The 15,995-nt window shown below is 46.6% G+C and overlaps 2 protein-coding genes across 6 annotated transcripts; one reads left to right on the top strand and one right to left on the bottom strand.

The window, feature by feature from the left end:
* Nucleotides 1-769: 769 nt before the first annotated feature.
* slc27a1a (solute carrier family 27 member 1a) lies at nucleotides 770-15,370 on the top strand. Of its 5 annotated transcripts, XR_009798875.1 has the most exons (16): nucleotides 770-1,199; nucleotides 1,531-1,698; nucleotides 2,566-2,960; nucleotides 3,330-3,497; nucleotides 4,020-4,089; nucleotides 4,153-4,244; nucleotides 4,327-4,436; nucleotides 5,371-5,580; nucleotides 5,652-5,778; nucleotides 5,855-5,992; nucleotides 6,304-6,468; nucleotides 7,105-7,251; nucleotides 7,329-7,560; nucleotides 12,112-12,269; nucleotides 12,436-12,661; nucleotides 15,242-15,370. XR_009798875.1 is itself a non-coding variant. In XM_061846934.1 (13 exons), exons 2-13 carry the CDS (start codon nucleotides 1,532-1,534, stop codon nucleotides 7,484-7,486), a joined length of 1,947 nt encoding a protein of 648 aa, XP_061702918.1. In that variant the 5' UTR covers nucleotides 770-944; nucleotide 1,531; the 3' UTR covers nucleotides 7,487-8,041. The 5 variants fall into 5 exon arrangements, 2 of the variants coding, with proteins under 2 accessions (XP_061702918.1, XP_061702916.1); XR_009798876.1 differs by lacking the exons at nucleotides 12,112-12,269; nucleotides 12,436-12,661; nucleotides 15,242-15,370 and adding an exon at nucleotides 8,125-8,256; XR_009798874.1 differs by lacking the exons at nucleotides 12,112-12,269; nucleotides 12,436-12,661; nucleotides 15,242-15,370 and adding an exon at nucleotides 7,654-8,041.
* On the bottom strand, nucleotides 10,335-15,943 carry trim35-13 (tripartite motif containing 35-13). Its single transcript, XM_061846935.1, has 6 exons — nucleotides 15,248-15,943; nucleotides 13,863-13,958; nucleotides 12,391-12,621; nucleotides 12,281-12,303; nucleotides 12,080-12,198; nucleotides 10,335-10,870 (listed from the first exon to the last, which is right to left on the bottom strand). Exons 1-6 carry the CDS (start codon nucleotides 15,455-15,457, stop codon nucleotides 10,335-10,337), a joined length of 1,215 nt encoding a protein of 404 aa, XP_061702919.1. The 5' UTR covers nucleotides 15,458-15,943.
* Nucleotides 15,944-15,995: the final 52 nt, after the last annotated feature.

The following is a 15,995-nucleotide window of genomic DNA, read 5'->3' as shown; positions in this document are numbered from 1 at the left end:
TTGCATTTTTTGGGGATGTGGGAGGAAACCGGACTGGCCGGAGAAAACCGACACAGACACGGGGAGAACATGCAAATGCCACACAGGCGGGGCCGGGATGGAACCCGGGTCCTCAGAACTGTGAGGCCAACGCTTCTCAAAGCTGCTCCACCGCGCCGTCGGATTTCATATCACAATGTCAAATTTTGATACACATGGAAGTTGATTTGCTTTCACGGGCCACACGAAATGATTTGGCGGCCTGGATCTGGCCCCTGGGCCTTGAGTTTGACACCTATGCGGGTGAGAATTGCAAAACTAATTTCGCCCAAAATACATTTTATGTACCCCTGCTTGCTGGTCTGAATATTCAGTTACTAAAGGCACTACAATCTCATGAATATGCATTTTAGTGCAAATTACTAATCTAAAGGAAAATATGTCCTATTTACAGCTCGAGCAACTGTCAACTTTTTACAGTAGCTCGTCCAAAAATACACTCAAAACATTTGAAAAGCGCTCGGCGGTTTTCATATTCAGCAAGCTTATACGAAAAATGAGCAGATTGTTTCAGATTGTTTCAAACGATTTACGCAACATTTTAGTATTTGAGGAATCTGTGTCACTCGTACCATTTGTCAGCAAACTCTGGCAAATCAGGTGCGGGGGTGAAAGGGACGGTGATGATTTTATCCAATAGCAACCACGCATCGCTTGACGAGCCTCTCGGTCGACCAATGGGCGAGCGGGTACTGCAGCGCTCACGCGACAGGAGGGCGGGGCTTCATCGGCGACGTCTCTGTCCAACATGGAGTGCGGAGGGGAGCGGGGGGGAAAAAAGGCAGCGCCACCCTAAAAACTTGACTACAGTACGCTCAATTTGATGAAGTCTGACTCCCCGGTTGCACACACGATGGAAGCCCGGCTTTAAACGGCACGTTTGGTTCCGGGACTCACGCACGCAGGTCGCCTTTTAGACTGTCGCTCATCTTTTTTTTTTTTTTTTTTAATTGTAGTGCAGCAACGCGAACCGGCGACATGCAAAAGTGCCACAACTATTTAACAACAGCAACGCCCGCACAAAAGAAGACCATTAGTCGCCGAGGAGGGCCACAGCAGTAATTCTCGGGAATTATTAAGTGGAACCGTGACCGCCCTCGGTTAGCTTTGGGTTTTGTTTTTTGGGTGAAAGGTCACACCGCTGAGTGTGTTTACTTGAGGTAAGTGGAGTTCATGCACATGGCGACCTCTTCGTTTTGCCTTTCGGTGGCTAGGCTAACACGCGTGACCGTAAACCGGAAAGCATCTCTTTCCTTAACTTGGGCACGAGTGGAAGTGCATCCTGAGTTTGACCTGCAAGAGCTGCACATGTCCCATTCATTTTTTTTTTTTTTAATCCGTGATTATTTGAGAAATTTATCTCACATGCATGTGGCCTAAAATGGTCTTGTTTGTCTGTTTGTATATCTATCTATATCTATCTTTCTTTCATAATTGTTTGTATTGTCACCTATGAATATATCAAACTAATGTAATGTACTGTATTTGTAGAATGCGCAATGCAGCGAGTGTGTTGGCCTCTCTGGGCTCCATGTTCCTGCTGCGTCTCTTCGGGGTGTCCTGGACCTGGAGTGTGTTGGCCGGACTCGGGGTGTACTTGGGGACCAGCAGCTGGAAGTATTTCTACGTGGCGGCGCGGACCGTCAAGAGAGATTTGACGTGAGTCAAAATGTTGCATGTTTCTGGGACGTGGGAGGAAAAATCGGAGTGCCCGGAGGAAACCCACACAGGCACGGGGAAGAACATGCAAACTCCACACGGAGGGGGCGGGATCGAACCCGGGTCCCCAGAACTGTGAGGCCAAGGCTTTACAGCTGAACCCCCGTGCCGCCAAATAATAAGAATCCAAGTAAAATTTTGAAATTGAGGAACAAATATAATATTTACAATCCAAAACAAAATACTGAAAAAATGTAAACGCCCATCCGTCCATTTTCTGAGCCGCTTATCCTCACAAAGAACTTTACCAGCCGAGCCACCGTGGCGCCCGGGCCACAATTCATCACCGCAAAATACAAGTGATCGATTGGTTATATTCATTTTTAAAATGAACTGTTTTAGTGTTTGTGCATGGCGGTGAACAATTTTCTTATCATTGAGAAATTTCAGTCGAAGGCCATTCATCCATCCATCCATTCGCCAAGCCGCTTATCCTCAGTGAGGGTCGCGAGCATGCTCGAGCCTATCCCAGCCTAAGTGGACTCCACCCTGAACTGGTCGGCAGTCAGTCACAGGACACAAAAAATAATAATAATTAAAAAAGCCTTTGTGGAACTTTACTTTAGCAGCTAGCATTTAGCTCACATTTTGGCATAATCCAGTAGCTTGGTTGCTGTGCATTGATGACCTTAAACCAGCTTTCTTACTCAACCTGTTCTTGTCCACATTTGAAGGCATTAGACCACCTAAATTTGAATTTTGATCATTCCACGTCACTCCAGCGAATGGCTTGTAACTTCAAAAATGAGATCCCAGATTACTGAGACTTTCTTATCTGTTTTTATTTTCCTTGCTGCCCCTCACCAGGGGCCTGTGCGTGCTGCTGAGAGTCAAGCTGGCCCTGTGGCGCTACATGCGCGACGGCAGCAACATCCTCACCATGTTTGCCCAGACGGTGAAACGCAACCCCAACAAGGTTGCGCTGATCTACGAGGCCACGGGGGAAGCGTGGACGTTCACCCAGCTGGACCAAATGTCCAACTCGGTGGCCAACTGGGCAAGGAGTCAGGGCTGGATCACTGGAGACGTGGTGGCGCTCTTCATGGAAAGCCGACCGTTGCAGGTGGCGCTCTGGCTGGGCTTGGCCAAGGTCGGCGTGGAAGCGGCGCTCATCAACTTCAACCTCCGCAAGGACTCCCTCCTGCACTGCGTCGGGGTGTCTCGGTCTCGGGCCATTGTTTTTGGAGCTGAGCTTACTGATGGTAAGAAATACAAGAATGTATTTTAACATGAAAGTACCGTATTTTCCGCACTATAAGGCACCTAAGAACTTTTAATTTCCTCAAAAGCTGACAGTGCGCCTTATAATCAGGCGCGCCTTAAACATGGATCAATATTGAGCCTTTAGCGCAGCCCATCTAATGGATGCGTAATGTAACCCCAGCCTCTACTATAGCGTCTTTTCTATGTGCCTTATAATGGGGTGCGCCTTATATATGACAAAAAGTTTTAAAATAGGCCAGTCATTGAAGGTGCGCCTTATAATGCGGTGCGGAAAATACGGTAAGTCTTTGTACGCTCAATAATTAGCAAGACCTCCGTTTCCTTTTGTTTTGTGTCCCCCGTGTCAGCCGTGCTCGAGGTCAGCGCCTCCCTCAGTCAGACCATGTTGCGGTTTTGTACCGGAGACCTCAGCACTCAACACGGGGCCCATCTGGGTGCAACGCTCCTGGATCCGATCTTAGCGTCTGCGTCGAGGGACTCCCCTTTACCTTGTGTGAAACATAAAGGCATGAACGGTTAGTAGCATAGCATGATTTTTATGGGTTTTTTTTTTTTTTTTTGCTACCATTATTTTATTAGACTATTGTTATTTAGTACGTATTAATTCATCTTAGTTTAGTTTTGTAGCTTTGTATTCCGCATGCATTTGTATTTTATACTGTATAGTATATATGTTTTTAGACTGGAGTCCACTTGGACCGGGACTTTGGCAGATGACTTTTGTGATCTGCCGTGAGAGCAGGGAGCAGGTGGGGGAACAATTAGAAAGGTGGAGACATGCACATGGACAGGAATGAAGATTAGCCGGGAAATTTTTATAAAATATTAAGTGATAAGGCCGGCCACGATGTCCAGTTTTTAAGGAGTGACAGGATGAATAGGATTAGGAATGAGCTCAGAATGGGAACAGTCAAGGTTTGATGTATAATATACTTTAACGTGTGTTTTCTCTTTGGATGGTGTCCATTGTCGCCGTCCGTGTTTATTACTAATTTACTATCTATGTGAAACCGGAGACTCTGTTGTCTTCTTTGCAGACTGTTTGTTTTACATCTATACCTCGGGCACCACGGGACTACCCAAGGCTGCTATTGTCGTGCATAGTAGGTACGTTACCCTTTTACAAAATGTTGTCGTGTACCGTCTTGACAACAAATGTGCGTCCTCCAGGTACTACAGAATCACTGCTTTCGGCTACTATGCTTTCCGCATGCGCCCGGATGACGTCATCTACGACTGTCTTCCTCTTTATCACTCTGCAGGTTTCATGGACTCATTTTTTTTCAGTGCTTTGTTCAGACCTCTAGGTAGCACCACTGATGCATAAGTTTTCCTCTTCGCCAGGTAACATCATGGGAGTCGGCCAGAGTCTAATCCACGGTGTCACTGTCGTCGTCAAGAAGAAATTCTCCGCCAGTCGCTTCTGGGATGATTGTATCAAGTACAACTGCACTGTAAGAGATTTGCATTTCGAGGAGGGATTGGTAGCATTTGAAGTTTGGCTATCGTTACCGCGACGACTAGACTTGACGGCGATTTGAGCGGTCAAATCGGTGTTGGCCGATGGTGTGCGTTTTATGATCGGCTTTATTGCCACAAAAGAAAAGACATTTACCGTAATTCCCGGCCTACAGAGCGCCCCTGGTATATGCCTCACCCAGTACATTTGTGAAGGAAATTCCATTTGGTACATACACACGACACAGCTGTGTAAAAACCGCAAGTGCCCACATTGAAACACAAGATATTTACAAAAAAAGACAGCACATAGAGTTTAATCCTAACGCTAGCGGTGCGCTAACAGGGGTGGTTGAAAACAAAACATACGGATAAAAACCACTGAGACACGGCAGTATCATGCTAGTGCAGCGCAAACAGGGCCGGACCGGTAAAAGTCACTTCCTCGGCACGTATATTCCGCCGGTGTCACTCTTTTCCGCTCAAGTGCCACCCTTGCGGCCGTTAGAAAAAATGCACAAATTGGCCGCATCACCGCATAAGCCGCAGCGTTGAAAGCATGTGGAAAAAAAGTCGCGGCTTGTAGGCCGGAAATTACGTTACTCCGCGTCTCCATTGTGCCCTGTTTATTTGAATACAAAAGCAAGATTGTTTTTAGCCTTCTCGCATGTCTTTTGACATAAAATTGGAAATATGTGATAGGCAATAAAGTTATTTAAAAAAAAATGTCTTCATTGAGTAATGAATTATGTACCCAAGTGAGCAAAACGTATACCTGCCCCTCAAATCAATTAATTCGGTGGTTGAAATGCAAAATCGGTAGATCTATCTATCTATCTATCTATCTATCTATCTATCTATCTATCTATCTATCCATCTAAAAAATATTTGATCCCCGCAGCCCTAATTATTTTCCCATTTCACTTTTAGGTGGTGCAGTATATCGGCGAAATCTGCCGCTACCTTCTGTCCCAGCCAGTGCGGCCGTCAGAAAAGGCCCACAAGGTTCGCCTGGCCATCGGAAACGGTCTCCGTCCCAGCGTGTGGGAAGCCTTCACCCAGCGTTTCGGGGTGGCGCAGATCGGCGAGTTCTACGGAGCGACCGAGTGTAACTGCAGCATTGCCAACTTGGACGGCAAGGTCGGTAATCACAGCAGCCTTCGTACAGTTTGCCGAAACGAAATGGATGTGAGTTAGTCGCCGTTTCCCAGGTGGGTGCCTGTGGATTCAACAGTCGGATTCTGCCCAACCTTTACCCCATCCGTCTGGTCAAAGTGGACGAGGACACGATGGAGTTGGTTCGCGATAGCCGAGGCCTCTGCGTGCCATGTCAACCTGGTGACAAATACGACACTTTCCTCAAGGTGCTAAATGACTTGAAATTTACCCAGCGGATCCCCTCCGGATTGTCCAGGTGAGCCGGGGCTCCTGGTGGGCCGCATCAACCAAAAGGACCCGCTGAGGCGCTTTGACGGCTACGTCAACCACGAAGCCACGAGCAAGAAAATAGCCCAAAATGTTTTCAAGAAAAACGACTCGGCGTATTTGTCAGGTTAGCGGTCGTGTTTTGTTTCTCTCCAAATACTTCACCTTGAGGCTTTATGTCCTACTGGTGCTTGCATGCTTTTTTGGGGGTTACGGAGGGGGGGGGGGGGGTACTCAAGCTTCATCCCACCTTCTACATACGTGCAAGTTAAGTACACTGAAGACTAAATTATTGTTCGTTGCGAACGTGATTGTCGAAATGGGCTCTGCGATCGCTCTCATCCAAAGTCAGCTCACCCGTGACCTCGATGAGGACAGGAACTACAGAAAATGGATTGCTAGCTGGATATTATTTTCATCTTCCCGTGTCTCCCACAGGCGACGTCTTGGTGATGGATGACTTGGGCTACATGTATTTCCGCGACCGCAGCGGCGACACGTTCCGCTGGCGGGGGGAGAACGTGTCGACCACGGAAGTGGAAGGCATCCTGAGCAGCCTCTTGGATCAGACCGACGTGGCCGTGTACGGCGTGACGGTGCCAGGTGAGCTCAACATACAACATAGCGTTCATTTGTCCGGGCTGGAATTAGAATGGGAACGATCAGCGGGAATTAGAACTGGGATTGTGGGCCCTCTGTCTGGTGAGCAGTCACCTCATAAACGAGTGCATCTTAAATTAGAATACAGTATCGTGGAAATCGTACTCCAATAAAATTTTCATTGAACCTATTTCTGTACTTGGGTTCAAGTCAAAAAGTGAAACTTGTATAAAAGTTGTGCTTTTTTTTGACATCTCGTTGTATGTAAAGTCAACCTTTTTGAGGGACGTCTTTTACTTACGAATTTTCGTTATTCACAGCAGGGCTTTGATTTTCTAACGATTCAATGTTATGATGTTTGAGGTAACCACAATTTATTTTTGGCGAGGAGGGAGCAAGTGAGCAGTTGGGTTAGCAGGAAACTTAGAGCTGGGTGTCATCCCGATGTAACGAAAGAGATTTATCAAATTGGCGCACAAGGAGGATATAGATGACGAAGAGCAGGGGCCCCGGGAAAGAGCCCAGGGGCACACACATTGGGATTGTGGATGGGTCTTATGAGAAGGACTTGAGTTGTATGAACCGAATGTGGTCTTTCTTGAAAAATTTTGGCCTCACAACACTTGATCTTCTGCTCAGGTGTTGAAGGGAAGGCGGGCATGGCCGCCATCGCGGAAAAAAACGGCACTTTCGACTGCGACGCCTTCCTACAGAAGATCCAGGCCGCTCTCCCGCCGTACGCTCGGCCAGTGTTCCTACGACTGTCGCCGAGCGTCGACACCACAGGTAAAGGATCGCTAACTAAAGTTCCCGTTACTGAATCGCGTCTCGTATAATTTCTCCTGCATTCCACTGAATCGTAGGAACCTTCAAAATCCAGAAAACCAGGCTGCAGAGGGAGGGCTACGACCCGCGCCTCACAAGCGACCGGATCTACTTTTTAAACGTCAAAGTCGGCCGCTACGTCGCCATGGACGACAAGCTCTACTTTGCCATAATGGAGGCCCGAGTCCATTTATGACGTGGAAATCCGGAATTTGAAACCTTCAGGGAGCGGAGTTGACACGACTCCTCGCCGAGGCAGCGCTCTTACAGGTGATTCCTCTTTTGTTTTTGTTTTTTTTTTAACACAGTTGGAGTCTTACGCCGCGGCACGTGAGGGCATTTGTTACCTCTTCCACCTCGCAGAGCCTTCGCCGCACATACTTGAGAGGCCATCTTGCCGGAGGAGCGTATTAAGGTGGCTGGTTCAACTTCGAAACAGGGAAATAGGATTTATTCTTCCACAGATAAGCAGCGCCGTGAAGGGCGGTTTGCTCGGTCAAATAGACAAATACTAATGTTTTTAATGCTGTGGATGGGGAAAAAAAAACAAAACTAATCCATCTTCATGTCCACATGGCTTAAAAGCAATCATTTTTAACGTGCCTTACATTTAAAAACAAGTTTTCATATGGAGTTTTGTGGAAAAGGACTTCAAAAGGAAATGTCACTCACATCATCCGCAAGTGGTAAAGATTTAATATATAAATCGTCCAGATGACAACTTTTGTGTGAAATCCAATTAAAAATCCTATCCCAGAACATGCCTTGGTTTCATGTTTTATTATTTATTAATAACAGTGGTTTATAATATGAACAATTTCCTGTGTTAACCAGGTATGGCAGTCCAGTATAGAGCTGGTGCACGTACGTCATCAAATCACGTCACTGGCCGGAAGCGCCGGTCAAGCAAAGCATTCTTCGATGCTAAGTCGGTTGGAGACGATGCGAAAATACGTCTTATGGCACGACGCCCAGAGTTTTTTCCGATACCGTTCAACATTTAGAAGGTGATAATAAACGAAGGTACGTGGAAAAATGAGAGGCACTTTGCATAGAGGATCCATATTTAATACCGAAGTCAATGTTTTCGCCGATAAGAAATTGGATTGTTAACCCGCTTCCGCTTGGACATGCGAGTACATCTAGTATGCCGTCGAGATTTACGCGGAAGAGTTTGAAAGCCCAGAAAAGTCTTGATGCGTACAAATACTTCGTTGCTCGATCTGTTCTCAATCAAGAATAAATCCCACATAGCGATGGAGCCACTCAGATTTTTCAATACAAATACCAATATTTGAATCAATGACCCCTGGTTTTACACAAACTCGGATTCATTAATAATGATTGAAGAAAAAAAACGAAGCGTGTTGGGGCCACATGTTAAACTTTGGTAAGCTTCTCCGTGACAGACCTTTTTTTTTTTTTTTTTTTTTTTTTTTTTTTTTTTTTTTTGGAATGTGAATTGTTCTCAAATAAGTCCAATGTGTATTAAACAAAAAGAAAATAAACCGCTGGGATAGGCTTCAGCCTCCGTACACGGAAGCGTGTTGCGGCCACACGTTGAACTTCAGTAAACCTCTGTGTGACCAACGGTTTCTTTTTTTTAATTTTTTTTTAAATACGCATTTGACTCATTTGAGGAAGAAAGCGTATTTAAAAAAAAAAAAAAAAATGTTGAGGAGAGGTTTACTGAAGTTTAACCTGTGGCCGCAACACGCTTCCGTGTACGTTGGAGACGACTCCCTGTCGTTTATTTATTTATTTTTTAAACGCATTGTTCTCAGATGAGCCAACTTGATATTATAAATACTTCTTGGGAATTTCAGATTGAGAAGAATAATTCCTACCTGAAGATCGCTACACAGTCGTGCGTATTTGGTCGGGCACCATCCATCACGTTTTTAATTACTAAATTCCATCGATATTTTCTCGTCTTTTCAGCTGGTTTTCCGTCGAATGACCTCTTTGAATATCTGTCTCGTCTGTCCTAACAACCGACAGCACAACAAGTCTCGGGCATTGTGAATATTCTACACCGGTTCAGTGTCCCCCACACAGTCGAGCGGCTCTTTTCGACCGGCAATATGGCGCCGTGGAAATGGTGACGTCACGTTTACGAACTTTTTATGCGCAAGCTACTTCCGCGTTGGGAAAAACAGGTTAAACTACTTCCTCCTCGCTCGGTTAAATGTTGAAGGTGACGGTTTAAAAGCACCCGTAGGAACTTTTATCTTTTCAGAGGAACCAAAGATGACAATAGACGGTGTTAAGGCGTTGGTCATTTTTATGTGTATGACAAATTTGTATAAATAAATGATCTACACGTATTTAACTTTTGTCCAAAGACACCAGTCATGTTCCTCAAAAACGAATTTAATTTCTAAGAAGTATATTAAACATTATCGTAAGGTACTATAACATTATGGGGGGTTGGGGGGGGATCAGCAAAGTGACAGCTCATAATTCAAAAAAAAAAAATGCGTATAGTGCAAATACGAACATAAATGACTGTTCTGAGTGTATTGATATTTTTGTTTCACCCAAAACATTTCTTGGTGATGCTGTAGTGGTACGCACGCTTGCCTTTGGTACGGGCAGCGTGGGATCGATTCCCGCTCATTGATGGTGTCGATATCTGCCCTGCGATTGACTGACTGGCGACCAGTTCAGGGTGTAGTCCGCCTTTTGCCTGAAGCTAGCTGGGATAGGCTCCAGCTTTCCCGCAACCCTTGTGAGGATAAGCGGCTTGGATAACATGACTTCTAATAGTAGCGACCTTTTGGTAATTTTAAAAAGGGGGAAAAATAATTTAATCTCGGGAAAATAGTTTAAATTGATGTAATTTTGCAACCCCCGCTGTGAATAAATAAAAAGTCAATACGAGTGCATTTTTTTTTTCGCTTGATTGTAAATGGCACAGTGCGGCCGACGCCGCCCGCATTCCCACAATTGTCCCTTGTTTGAGAACAAAGACTGGATTCTTCGTTTGATTCGGGAGCTATTTTAGCTCTTGAGTGTGCGGTCACACACGAGGAGGGGGGGGGTCAGTCGGTCGAAAGAGTCAGTTTAGCGGGGAGGATTGTCAGCGGGTGTTCTTTGCAGGCCGTGCAGAAGTAAGGGAAGGCCTTGGGCGCGATGACGTCGGTGAAGGTGTACAGCGGCTCCCTTTCTGGGGGGCTGTAAAAGGCCACCTTGCCTCGGTCCATGTCCAACAGAACTTTGATGGTGTCCGGCTTGGCCTTGAGGTTGAGCGACTCCCACGGCGCCGTGCAGGCCTTGTGCTCGCCGTTGCGAAAGCGTATGGTCCAGAAGCCCTCGGCGGGCGTCAGCACGTGCTTGCCCTTCCGGTTGATGGACTCGCTAGCCACGCCCACCACCCAGTAGGTGTTGTCCTTGACTTCCACGCTCCAGCTGTGGCGGCCCGACGCGTAGCCCTCGGCGCCCAGCATCTCGGCGCTGATGTCGAAGCGCTCCGGGTTGTTGGGGAGCTTGAAGGTCTCCGCGGTGTTCTGCACCGACGTCAGGTCCTCGGACAGGATGAAGCAGTTGGCGGCCGTGTTGGGATCCACGATGACGGGACCTGGGAGAGGACATCTTTGTTATTCATCGGTTTTCTTGCGCCATGTGATACCAGAAAGATCTAGATTGCTGCGTTACCAGTACCATACTTTGTAACTGTGTCTAAAAAGTGATGCCTGGAGAGTCTCGTTGTAATATTAGAGTACGCGCAACGAGTGGTCCGATCGTTGTAAGTATTCTAATTTTCATTTATTTCTCACGTATCTCCTTTATATTCCGGTGGTTTGCATTAACAATGTATCCAATAAGGTCATGTCATATGTACTCTACATCTTGACAATGTGATGTTAAATCCTCTCTCATTTAATAGTCTTTTTATCGACAATTCCGAATTGTCAGGGGTGCTGCCATTTTCGCAAGTCACGTGACCTACCTGGGCGGATGTGACGTGTTAAGTGCCGTTCCAAACCCTCGATTATATGGGACACTGTTATTCCCAGCGTTGATTTCTCGGATTTATCCTCATCTGATGAAGAAATGGCAGTATCGGTTGATCGGGAAGACGGAGGAACACTTCCATACAGATTTGAAACTGTGGCTGTAAATAATGTTGAATATTCGGATGGTTCTTCGGGCGGAACGACGCGGAGTCTGACGAGCTCGCTCCGCTAACGGCCTCCGCCGCCGGAGCTCGCTCGTCAGACTCCGCGTCATTCCGCCCGAAGAACCATCCGAATATTCAACATTATTTCCCGGCGACCCCCGGAGCTCACTCCTCAGCCGGCATTATTTACAGCCGCAGGTTCAAATCTGTATGGAAGTCTTCCCGATCAACCGATACTGCCATTTCTTCATCAGATGAGGATAAATCCGAGAAATCAACGCTGGGCATAAATGTTGTCCCGTGTAATCGAGCTTTTATTGCACCACGTAACACGTCACATCCGCGCACGTAGGTCACGTGACTCGCGAAAATGGCGGCACCCCTCGTAATTGTCGATAAAAATCTTCTCTATAAAGACTGTTCAATGAGGGAGGATTTAACATCACATTGTAAAGATATAGATTACATATTACATGAGCTGTTGGATACATTGTTAATGGAAACCACCGGAATTCCCCTTTAAGAACAGGGATGGCGGTTTTTCCATCGCAATGACTTCGTGTACATGAGTTCAGATGTGTGAGTCGGTGACTGTAATTTTTTCATGAGAGTCCAGTTTAGTCGTGTCGGGCGCCTTCGCGCCGTGCGAGGTGAGGACGAACTCACTGTATTTGACGATTTTCATCATCTTCTCCCAGACTTGGTACTTGAGGGTGCCAGTATGCTTGGCCACGTCAATCAGAGCGCCGGACATCTCTTCGGGCTCGAAAGAATTGATCCAGGTTCTGAAAACAGGTGCTGGTGATTAGCCAAAGTCATCTCCCGTTGGCTTCACAACTGGAACTGAAGTGTTGACGTAAGGCTCACCTCCTTATTGTGTTCTTGTAATTCTGCAAGCAACAAGAAAAAGAACAGTTCTCAAATTTTTTTGCGACTCGAAGCAGGGAACTGAAAGTTTGAATGTTGGCTGTGCCGACCTTGAGGAAGGGGACGTCTTGCATTTGCATCTCCTGCTCCACCAGGCGGATCACGTTGGAGAGCGAGGCCACCTCTTGGTCCAGCTCCTCGATCCTCTCCCGGATCATCAGGTTCTTGTGACCCTCCTCAGCCTTCAGCGAGGACAGCCTGGCCTCCTCCTGCTCCCTCAGGAAGAGGTGCAGCGCCTCGAATTCCGTCTTGATCTGCCTCTCCGTCTGCTCGCCCTGACTCTGCGCACGAGAAGAGATGTGCCTCGATACTGCGAGTCGAGTGAGTCTTTGAGAGTTCACTTTTGGGGCAAAAATGAAATTTAATATTTCTGACGGAACTGTAATTCATCAACTAAAATCATTTCATTTGGATCCTTTTTAAATTATTCTTACGGCGGTGCCCTGTGATATCAATGGCAAAACAATCCTTCAGAAAGGGCCTTCAAGCTGTTTATTGTCATTCCCGGTTGACGTTCCCTCTCAAGACGAAATGCAAAACAAAGAGAATTACATATTTTGTATTGAAAACAACCACAATCCGTTGCTTCCGACGAGGCTTTTTAGCTTATCGCTAACACGCAATGAGAGACGCAATAGGCGGGCTAACAAATACCATCAGCGTCGTGCTGTTGCAACCATCGCTTTAAGCATTTGGCAGATGAAGTAACATAATGTAGGCATATTTTATATATCCTCTGCAGAAAAAAAATAGTATATATACATATAATCCATCCATTCATTATCTGAGCCACCTATCCTCACAAAGGTCACGGGGGTCGTCCTGGAACCCTGAACTGGTTGGCAGCCAATCGCATGGCACATAGATTTTGACAACCATTGCTACTCACAATCCCACCTAGAGGCAATTTAGAGTCCATCCATCCATTTTTCTTTGTCGCTTATCCTCACAAGGGTCGCGGGGAGTGCTGGAGCCTATCCCACCTGTCAACGGGCGGGAGGCGGGGTACACCCGGAACTGGTTGCCAGCCAATCGCGGGCCACATGAAGACAGACAACAGTCGCACTCACAATCACACCTTGGGGCAATTTAGAGCCTCCAATGAATTCACGTGAGGATACCGGAGTGGCCGGAGAAAAGCCACGCACATCCAAAGTCCACATAGGCGGGGCCAGGATTTGAACCCGGGTCTTCAGAACTGTGAGTCAGTCATATACCGTGCTTCCAAATGTATAACAAATTCATAGAATAAATTAAATTTAAAATTTGTCACGATATTTCAAAATGAATTGCGTTGCATAAGTGTACACACCCTACAACTTCAACCTATGTGGCGCTTTAATGATGTCATTGAGTTTTCCTGGGGCCCAGAAATAGCTATTTTCTGCTGAGAAGACCTTTGTTAGTTCCACTTTGTTACATAATACTGTATAGTCAATTCGACGTTGTAGGGAAATGGCCATCCCTCCTACCTTGACCATAGCGTTTTACCGAGTGTAGAGTTTGTGCTTTTGGAGATTACCTTAATGTGCTCCTTCATGTCCTCGCACACAATTTTGGCCTGCTTGTACTGCTGTAACTTCTCCTTCAATGGCAGCAGAGCACCCTTCAACTCTTCCTGGACGGAAGTCAGGAGACAGCGAGGTTAATAGGGGCCAATATGGCGTCCGAACCGTCGCCGCACAGTTCGGACGGCGGCGCCAAGTAAACGGCTCACGTCTGCGTGGAAGGCTCAAGCGCGGCCCGATGGCAAGCGTCGGGCCAAGCGGCTATTTTTTTTTTTTTTCCTTCACATTAGTAGGGCCGGGTTTCTCATTCTAGGGGGAGACAAGCCCAGCGGGCAGAATGGGACGAACTATCATGAGGAAAAAAACGAGTGGCTCAAGGTTCGGGACACCACCAACCACAGTAAATTAAAAAATATCAATCTATTATTAGAATCTGAATCATCTATGATAACTATCAACATGTAAGGAAATGCCATGGCTGTGTGATGAATGCATTGCATAGAACAAAATCAACTATCAGATGTGCTACAGCCCGTGAGCGAAACCAAATTATTCATGGACTGTATAGCCGTTCATTTTCTGAGCCGCCTATCCTCACAAGGGTCGCAGGAGTGCCGGAGCCTATCCCAGCTGTCATCAGAGAGGAGGCAGGGTACTCCCTGAACTGGTTGCCGGCCAATCGCGGGGCACATCGAGACAAACGACGGTCGCACTCACAATCACACTTAGGGGCAATTTAGAGTCTCCAATGAATGTTTTTGGAATGTCGGAGGAAACCGGAGTGCCCGGAGAAAACCCACGCAGGCACGGGGAGGACATGCAAACTCCACGCAAGCAGGGCCCGGGATTGAACCCCGGTCCTCAGAACTGTGAGGCCAAAGCTTTCAAGCTGATCCACCGTGCCGCCGAATAATAACAATACAAGTAAAATTGAAAACATGAGAAACAAATATAGTATTTAAAATCCAAAACAAAATCATGAGAAAATGTAAACATCCATCTGTCCGTTTTCCAAGATGCTTATCCTCACAAAGAAAACACATACTAGTTACATAATAAAGTCAAAATCACTTAACATTAAAAAGGAGATAAAATTTAAATGAAATAATAAAATATAAGAGAATAAATCAAATAAATCCAAGAAAATCAAAAAAGAAATAACTCATGAATAACCAATTAAAATCACAAATAATAAGTAATTATTATTATGGTAAAAATATTACATTATAAAAAAAATTGACTGTAAAAATTGATGATAATTGATAATAATTAAGTCTACACTTGGGAATTTAACAAGTATCTTCTTAACCTAATGGTGGATGCATAAAAGGTTAGGTTGCTGTTGTACGTACAGATTATGAAATGAACCCATTTTCGTTGTTGATGCATGCAGGCTTACTTTACAGTCCTGGGCCCCCTCGCCAAGGGGGTAGAGCCGATGCCCTCGGTGGTCCGCCGCCTTCCCGCACGCCCCGCAGATGGGCTCCAGGTCCTCCAAGCAGAAGAGCGTGAGCTTCTCCCCGTGCTCGCTGCACGCATTGTCGTCGCTCTTGCGCCTGCCGCCTGACCCGAAGGCCTCGCGGGCCCTCCCCAGCACCATCTGATCCATGGAGGGAAAGGGAATACGGGGCCGCCGCCGGCCAGCTGTCGTTCTGGGAAGCCTGCGAGAGAGCCGGTGTGGCCGCTTACGGATTTGGACCGAAGAGGTCACCCTCTAAGTGAGCCGGTCCGGCGTCCATGAGCGAGAAGAGGGGTCGGCCCCTCCCAATACGGGACAAGCTCCGTTTTTAAGCCCCGAAATAAAGTGTTAAGACCCCAGCTCTCGCGGGCATATCTCATGTCGGCCAGCCTTGTTCGACTATGCCTGTTGGACGTTCTCGAATAAACACCGTATTTCGAAATAGAACGATGAGGCTTTGCTCACCAGGTCGTGTGTCGGGGCAGGACGGCCGGAGGGCGGAACTGATGACGCCGGAATATTTGATGCTGGGATATCTGAGACGGGTGATGAAAAAGACGGCCGAGCGCAGCACCGGCCGTCTTCTCTCGGCTCACCTAACGATTCGTGGGGATTTATTTCTTGGGAGGCGAAATGTGCAACGGCTATATGAAATCACGTCATTATGTTTACATGCTCTCGTTAAATT

Source organism: Syngnathoides biaculeatus, chromosome 16, assembly GCF_019802595.1.
Source record: "Syngnathoides biaculeatus isolate LvHL_M chromosome 16, ASM1980259v1, whole genome shotgun sequence".
NCBI lineage: Eukaryota > Metazoa > Chordata > Actinopteri > Syngnathiformes > Syngnathidae > Syngnathoides > Syngnathoides biaculeatus.
Note: the sequence above shows the minus strand (reverse complement) of the source record. Positions and strands in the feature narration are given on the sequence as shown.

Bases quoted from the DNA above. Each gene is read 5' to 3' on its own strand.
- slc27a1a (XM_061846934.1), top strand. From the start codon at position 1,532: ATGCGCAATGCAGCGAGTGTGTTGGCCTCTCTGGGCTCCATGTTCCTG. The intron at 4,245-4,326 runs GTTTCATGGACT...CCTCTTCGCCAG, and splicing joins TCCTCTTTATCACTCTGCAG to GTAACATCATGGGAGTCGGC. The intron at 4,437-5,370 runs GTAAGAGATTTG...TTTCACTTTTAG, and splicing joins GTATCAAGTACAACTGCACT to GTGGTGCAGTATATCGGCGA.
- trim35-13 (XM_061846935.1), bottom strand. From the start codon at position 15,457: ATGGATCAGATGGTGCTGGGGAGGGCCCGCGAGGCCTTCGGGTCAGGC. The intron at 12,304-12,390 runs GTCGGCACAGCC...TGTTGCTTGCAG, and splicing joins AAGACGTCCCCTTCCTCAAG to AATTACAAGAACACAATAAG. The intron at 10,871-12,079 runs GTGAGTTCGTCC...GTCCTCTCCCAG, and splicing joins GATGAAAATCGTCAAATACA to GTCCCGTCATCGTGGATCCC.